The 8,123-nt window shown below is 33.8% G+C and overlaps 1 protein-coding gene across 1 annotated transcript in view; it reads right to left on the minus strand.

Moving 5' to 3' along the window:
• Positions 1-5,125, minus strand: part of LOC138713979 (coiled-coil domain-containing protein 66) — a 110,473-nt gene extending 105,348 nt beyond the window's left edge. Inside the window, exon 1 of the mRNA XM_069846559.1 lies at positions 5,009-5,125. Coding sequence (XP_069702660.1) covers positions 5,009-5,081 — 73 coding nt within the window. The 5' untranslated portion in view covers positions 5,082-5,125. The remainder of the gene's footprint in view (positions 1-5,008) is intronic.
• Positions 5,126-8,123: the final 2,998 nt, after the last annotated feature.

An 8,123-nucleotide genomic window follows, 5' to 3' on the forward strand; every position in this document is an offset into this window, starting at 1 on the left:
GAGGTGGAGAAGTTCAAATATCTGGGAGCAACAGTAACAAATATAAATGATACTCGGGAGGAAATTAAACGCAGAATAAATATGGGAAATGCCTGTAACTATTCGGTTGAGAAACTTTTATCATCCAGTCTGGTGTCAAAAAATCTGAAAGTTAGAATTTATAAAACAGTTATATTACCGGTTGTTCTTTATGGTTGTGAAACTTGGACTCTCACTTTGAGAGAGAAACATAAGTTAAGGGTGTTTGAGAATAAGGTGGTTAGGAAAATATTTTGGGCTAAGAGGGATGAAGTTACAGGATAATGGAGAAAGTTACACAACACAGAACTGCACGCATTGTATTCTTCACCTGACATAATTAGGAACATTAAATCCAGACGTTTGAGATGGGCAGGGCATGTAGCACGTATGGGCGAATCCAGAAATGCATATAGAGTGTCAGTTGGGAGGCCGGAGGGGAAAAGATCTTTAGGGAGGCCGAGACGTAGGTGGGAAGATAATATTAAAATAGATTTAAGGGAGGTGGGATATGATGATAGAGAATGGATTAATCTTGCTCAGGATAGGGACCAATGGTGGGCTTATGTGAGGGCGGCAATGAACCTCCGGGTTCCTTAAAAGCCAGTAAGTAAGTAATCGCTTTTAAAATTAAATTTCCGCTTTCCGTCAATACTTTCCATTACTATTATCCAGAACATAGGTTTCTGTTGTTGAAGTGATGATATAATCAATCGAAGCGATTATGGGACAACAGTATGTACAGTAAAACCTCATTAATTCTAACCCGATAATCGGGACTTGGCTTAAATTCGGACAGGCAACAAAATACATAGTTTGTCTAAAAATGGGGAATGCGATGTTTTAAAAGTGGCTGTAAGTCAACAATCGAAATAGTCACATTGCTCCGTATGTTAAACCAATTTCTGCAGCAAATGTTTCGAGTGATGCAGGGCCAGCTACGTCGGGCACATCATCGTAATTATCGCGTACGTAATGTATTGTATTGCTTTAAATTTTACGTACATTAGGTACAAGCATATGACCTTTAAATCTATAACAGATGTGTTTTGTTGCTGTAAACGGAGTTTTAATAAACTCTCTACTGTTGTTTTACGACATTTTAAGGTATTCATGACCCTTTAAATGACTGTTTTGGTCAAAATTTTGGATTTTTCAATTTTGGTATTTTCTGATTTTTGTTATTTTAATTTTACAACATATATATATATATATATATATATATATATATATATATATATATATATATATATAACACCTTGCTTCAATTGAGGCGTTCAGAGCTAAAGTGGATCAAGTCCATGAGACGTAGTTTTGAGATAATAGGAATTACAGTTAATTTGCTGTAGTGGATTATCTAATTTCACTAGCAATAATTTTATTGCTCCATTCTCAAATTCTAGATTTATAAATATAAACAATTGTGATGTTAACTGATGCAACGCTTTTTTTGACTTGATCCACTATGGCTCAGAATATCGTGAACAAATCATCTGAGCCAAAAATGACTGGTGTCAACTACCGGCGAATGCTTGGAATTAAGACTTGATCCATTACTGCTCGGAAAAGATCCAACTTCAGATAATCGGAAAATGAATTAAACTCAATTTATGAAAATTTGAGACTTGATCTAATTTAACTCTGAACGTCTCAATTGCTCATTATTAACATTTTTATAACCAAAAAGAGTCATTCTTTCAACCGGAAGTTACTGTCTGCAAGTGTACGACTGTCATTTTTTTTCTGTGACTAATAAGTTAAATTTGGTGCTACTTGTTTGGAAGAAATATTTCTTATACTATAAAGTTACTATTTCTTTCACTAGATGGCAGTATTCTTGATCTATTCAAAGTTTGTTTCTCGTTTTCTCATTTATTGATTTTTATGCATTTGTTTAATTTCCAAAAATAATAACACCCATCAAACAGCATCTTAAATAACTGTGTAATATACAAAATTAAAGGAAATTAAATATTCTGTGTTCTGGACCAAAGAAAATTTAGAAAACTGCATAACCAAAAATTTTGTGAAATAAATAAAAATATTGAACAAAAAATTCACCCTCGCTAAAAGAAAAAAAAAATCACATTTCAAAATGTATATTACATAACTTTCTGAGATTTCAAACATACAACTCATATTCAGGAATGTTCTGAATCAAAGAAAATCAGTTTAAAGTAATTCGTTAAGAAGTTAGTCTTAAAAAAAAAAAAGTAAATTTATTTTGTAAAATATTTTTTTATGTTGCTCGCCAAATATATGTATATGAATATATATATATATATATATATATATATATATATATATATATATTAATTTTCCCCTACAGAACACTTAGTATTGGTCCACTAATGAATCGGTAAAAGTTTGATGAATATTGCTCAATAATTGAAGATTTTTGTTCAAAAGGTTCATGAATATTTCACTTCATTCGAACAACTTGTCCCCAAATTAGTCCGGATTAACGAGGTTCTATTGTAGGCTATATGAATCGCTGTTTGTTAATTAAAAGGACTGAAGTCCAAAAATGCAATTTTACAGGAGAGACAAAAACTGTCAAGGACATCCGCACTTTTAACGTGAATTATAAAATGTTGTGTTGCATTTTAACCATTTTCACTGTTTTTTTAGTTTTTTAACATAAATTAATGCGTCCATATGGTAAGAAAACACATTTTAATAATAAAAAAAAATTTAAAAAAGTGACTTTCGCCCTTTTAACAAATAGCGATTCATATGTTAAAAAATAAAACTCATATTACTGTAAATATAGTGAAGGGACAACAGAAAATTTAATGTTAGTTTTCTGTTATGATTAATGCCTTTTCACAGTATTTGTAATTCATTGGACGGGTGCAAGAGATTGGAAGATTTGGTATACTAAGTAAATAAAAAAGTACAATTTTGTACAATTTTCTGTGAAACCTGGAACATTTTATTTTGGTAAGTAGCAACACTGCTCTTGACCGCCCAAAAGGGGGGGGGAGGGATACAACTCGAGTGGAGGGGGGGCAGAGCGCATTGTTACATATTTTTTAAGAAAAGAGAATATTTTTTTTTTACATCAAAGAAAAATTCTGTAAAATTCCATATTATTGAAATAGTAATTATATTCTGACAGAAGTAACCTACTTCTCAAGAGCTTCCATAAATGTGATTTTCAGTTAGAATACTATCACAGTCTAGTATAAACAGTCACGAAGCTCAATATGTAGGGAATATGCATCCATAGATAGTTGCTAACTACTAGGATCGCTACTATCGCCTCATCACAGACAATGCGAAATAGTACCGGCACAGTCTATTGTTCCTAGTAGCCTCAACAACTCAAGCTTCGTGATTGTATATACTAGACTGTGATACTATTATGCAACAATTACTAGTTTTATCAGTATATATATATTTTTCTTAAATACATTTTTAATATTTTCACTAAACTATGCCTGCATTTGTTTTTAAAATTACATCCAACTTTTTAACTGCCTATAAAACTGATTATTAAACATGTTTCTAAACTGAGGGGTTTTTATTTCTGTTGCCCAAGTAATATTTCAATATCAATAACAAATAAGTTTGTCAAATATTGTAATAAAACTTTTCTTAGCTAGTTGTCTTAGTACTGTATTTAAATTATAAAATTTCAACATTCATTACAATATTGACGAGGGGGGGTGAGCCTTGACAAATGTTTGTGAGGGGGCCCACAATTATTATGTGTATTTATAAACATAGTTTCATAAATTTACAGGAACATTATTTTGATTTATTTACTTTACTAAGGAACCCGAAGGTTCATTGCCGCCCTCACATAAGCCCGCCATCGGTCCCTATCCTGTGCAAGATTAATCCAGTCTCTATCATCATATCCCACATCCCTCAAATCCATTTTAATATTATCCTCCCATCTACGTCTCGGCCTCCCCAAAGGTCTTTTTCCTTCCGGTCTCCCAACTAACACTCTATATGCATTTCTGGATTCGCCCATACGTGCTACATGCCCTGCCCATCTCAAACGTCTGGATTTAATGTTTCTAATTATGTCAGGTGAAGAATACAATGCGTGCAGTTCTGCGTTGTGTAACTTTCTCCATTCTCCTGTAATTCATCCCTCTTAGACCCAAATATTTTCCTAAGCACCTTATTCTCAAACACCCTTAACCTATGTTCCTCTCTCAGAGTGAGAGTCCAAGTTTCACAACCATACAGAACAACCGGTAATATAACTGTTTTATAAATTCTAACTTTCAGATTTTTTGACAGCAGACTAGATGATAAAAGCTTCTCAACCGAATAATAACACGCATTTCCCATATTTATTCTGCGTTTAATTTCCTCCCGAGTGTCATTTATATTTGTTACTGTTGCTCCAAGATATTTGAATTTTTCCACCTCTTCGAAGGATAAATCTCCAATTTTTATATTTCCATTTCGTACAATATTCTGGTCACGAGACATAATCATATACTTTGTCTTTTCGGGATTTACTTCCAAACCAATCGCTTTACTTGTCTTAGTAAGGTATTTAAATTATAGAATTTTAACATTCATTACAATATTGACGAGGGGGGTGAGCCCTGACAAATGTTTGTGAGGGGTCCACAATTATTATGTGTATTTATAAACATAGTTTCATAAATTTACAGGAACATTATTTTGATGACAGTAAAATAAACTAAGAATTGCGATGTATGTCGACATATTGAAATACCGATTCGATTAATCGAGATATCTCGAAAAATACTTAAGAAACCTGAAATAATACAATTGCGACTTAAAATAACGGTAATTTTTTATAGTTTACTGTATATTTGTTTACCAGAGACGGTTTATTAATTAAAACCAGCTTTAAGTAGAATAACACATTTATGTAAAATAAAAAAAAAATAACTTTTTTGTAATTAAATATTTTATTTAACACTTAGAAATACTAAAATCTTTTTAATTCAATAAGATTGAAGACACTTTTTATTAAATGTGTGGGTATACTCACCGCGTTCTTTAGCCCACTGGATTCGCTTCTGCTCCACCAGGGACAGACACTTCGTACTGACCATGGTGGTCATTGCTGACTCACAAAGGTTCAACTACCTAGGTGTGTGACTATCCGACTGGCCACTGCAAGACATTGCTCCGCTGGCCACAAGAACTCCTTCAATCGATATAACAACGGTTGTCATAGCAACAATGTTTCAACATTCGCGTGCCTACGAACCATACTTACAGCGTGAGTTAAGAAACGATCAATAATTCTGGTTTTTTGCTCTCTTTCCTGTGTATAAGTGAGAGTTTTTTTTTGCAGCGGGTTTTATCTCTGAAGTGAAATCAAGTGTTGATGACCTTCCGTCTGGAGCTGATCCAGTTTACTGACCTCAATGGACATGCAAACTACTTGAAATCTTCTAAAATTGGGGAGAACTCTATTGTTTTATTCATGAGCCTTCAGAGGGTGCCGTATTATATACAGGTGACTGTATGTAGATGACCTGGAATATCTAGTTTACCATATTCTGCAGACAAGAGATGTAATTGATATGACCTCCAAACCAAAGCGCTTTGTCTTCTGATATTTTTCAGTACTGTATACACCAATTACTTTATACAGGGAAAGAATGAAGAAAATTTGAAGCACGTTATAGAGATAACAGTGAATTTTTTTAGTAGGTTATTTTACGACGCTTTGTCAACAGCTTAGGTTATTTAACGTCTGAATGAGATGAAGGTGATAATACCGGTGAAATGAGTCGGGGTCCAACACCGAAAGTTACACATCATTTGCTCATATTGGGTTAAGGGAAAACCCCGGAAAAATCCTCAACCAGTAACTTGCCCCGACCGGGAATCGAACCCGGGCCACCTAGTTTCGCGGCTAGACGCGCTAACCGTTACTCCACAGGTGTGGACAACAGTGAATTTCATATGCATTATCTTTAAAAGTGGTTAAAGTATGCCGATTATCACGCCTTTAAAAAATGTGAAAGTTAACAACGAGTAATGTAATTAGAACAATTTAGGTTTATAGAGGGAAATCTCGTAGATTTGACTGATTGTGCCAAAGCATTCGACAAAGTAAATCGACGTAAAGATTAATTTTTCGTCCTATAGAATATATCTGTTATGGTAACAATGATTATTAGAGGAGAAAAATTCGCTCCGGCGCCGGGGATCGAACCCGGGTCCTTGATTCTACGTACCAAGTGCTCTAACCATTGAGTTACGCCTAAGTTCAATCCACAGCATTGGATCGAATTCCTCTCCTCTAGTGTTCGATCCGGTGCTGTGGCTTGAACTTCGGCGTAGCTCAGTGGTTAGAGCACTTGGTACATAGAACCAAGGACCCAAGTTCGATCCCGGCGCCATAGCGAATTTTTCTCCTCTAATAATCAAAGTAAATCGAACAAAACTCTATAAATACTCCATGAGAATTGCATCCCATGAAGTGGTGGTAGTATTATTATTGATGTAAAACTACCTCTTTGTATTCATTACCTTTATCTCCATCCTTTTCCCTTCTACTCAGATCTTCCTTTTTTTTTTTTTTTTTCCATGTGTTCAGTATCTATGGTCATCTTGTATAAGGTTATGTATTTTGTATATAGGCCTACACATTCAGCCCCATATGTAGTAATATTTAGTCAATTGGAAAGTAGAAGCGAGTCGAGAAGAAATTAGGGGAATTAATATTAGGCTTATTTTAAAATTATTTTATTTGTATATGACCAGATATAACTTGAAGAATTGTTTTTATTAGTTTTTTTTTCACTTGTTTCTATTAGATTTTGTCTGCAATTGTTTAATCCAAAGCCTCCTCAAACTGATGTAGGTACTGAAGCATTAAAATTTTCCTTTATTCAGTACACATACATTGCCATCAAAAGAGATAATTTTTACAAAAGAATAGTTTATAAATGGCAAAAAAAAAAAAAAATATATATATATATGATTTTGTACGTACTGAGACCTGGAGAATCCAAAAATGGAGAAATAAGTACATGGTGCTGTTTAAAAAAAGGACTCATTGGCACATCCTTTATAAATGTAAAGCATAGTATTTGAAAACATGTTCAAAATATTCCTTCTTTGATATCCTACAACTTTTGTATAAATAGTTTCTTCATAAAATTATAAATAAAGTTACAAGCATTGTTCCATACTTTTTATTCACTCTGTATATAAAATTAACGTCAAACGTTTGCAACAAGTCCTTCAAGTGAGAATAATGAACTCTTGTAATTTCAGAAAATATTTTTTGACATTATGCACACTGCACTTGCAATAGATGAGCATTGAAATGAAAGCTTAGAAAATAATTACTTTTAAAGTTTTTCAGTTTGTATATGTACAAGGACATCATCTTATTTTTACTTCAATTTTATTTGTACCTGAGTTTTTGAATGTATTTCACTCCCACCCCCTCTATTAGTAAACTTCCAACCGTTCTCCAAACAGAACCAAGGCCGCGTATGCAGTACTGAGTTAGTGAGTACAGTACGTTCCAGAAATATGTTCGCGTTTTCCAGTGACGAAAGAGCTTTCAGTATTGAATCATATTTTCGCACAGGTACTGTCGTCCGTTTGCCTACATCGCATCCCTGTTTCCCCCACTTGCTTCTGTTTGCCCCTCTGTAAAGTCTAGTAGCTTGGCTGTCTTAGCTCTTTTCTGAAAACATTAATTTCTGTTAGGAATTGGACGTCTACGTAATATTATACAACTGTTTAAAATAACTTAAATAAAAGAGCCTCGTTAAGTAATTAACTGTCACATGATTCGCTCCCCCTTTCTACGACCCTGCGACAAAACCACTTGAACGGACAGTAGATAGTATGTCTGAGTAATTTTATCTTTTCGGATCGGGCAGAAGTGAAGATTAAATTTACAGTACGTAAGGTACTCTTTTATAGAATAGGTATAGAATTATTTCAACATGAGTTACTCGTACGAAGGACGAAACTGGTAATTGGAATTAGGTACAATAGTCTATAGTGCGATAATATGCACAAAGGATCTGAAGCCTGTATCGAAATGAACGGCTACCATTTTAAAGAATGTGTTTAAATATCCATAGTATGATTATTTTTCAATTTCACTTCATTCTCTATATGTACGC

This window comes from Periplaneta americana, chromosome 14 (assembly GCF_040183065.1).
Source record: "Periplaneta americana isolate PAMFEO1 chromosome 14, P.americana_PAMFEO1_priV1, whole genome shotgun sequence".
NCBI lineage: Eukaryota > Metazoa > Arthropoda > Insecta > Blattodea > Blattidae > Periplaneta > Periplaneta americana.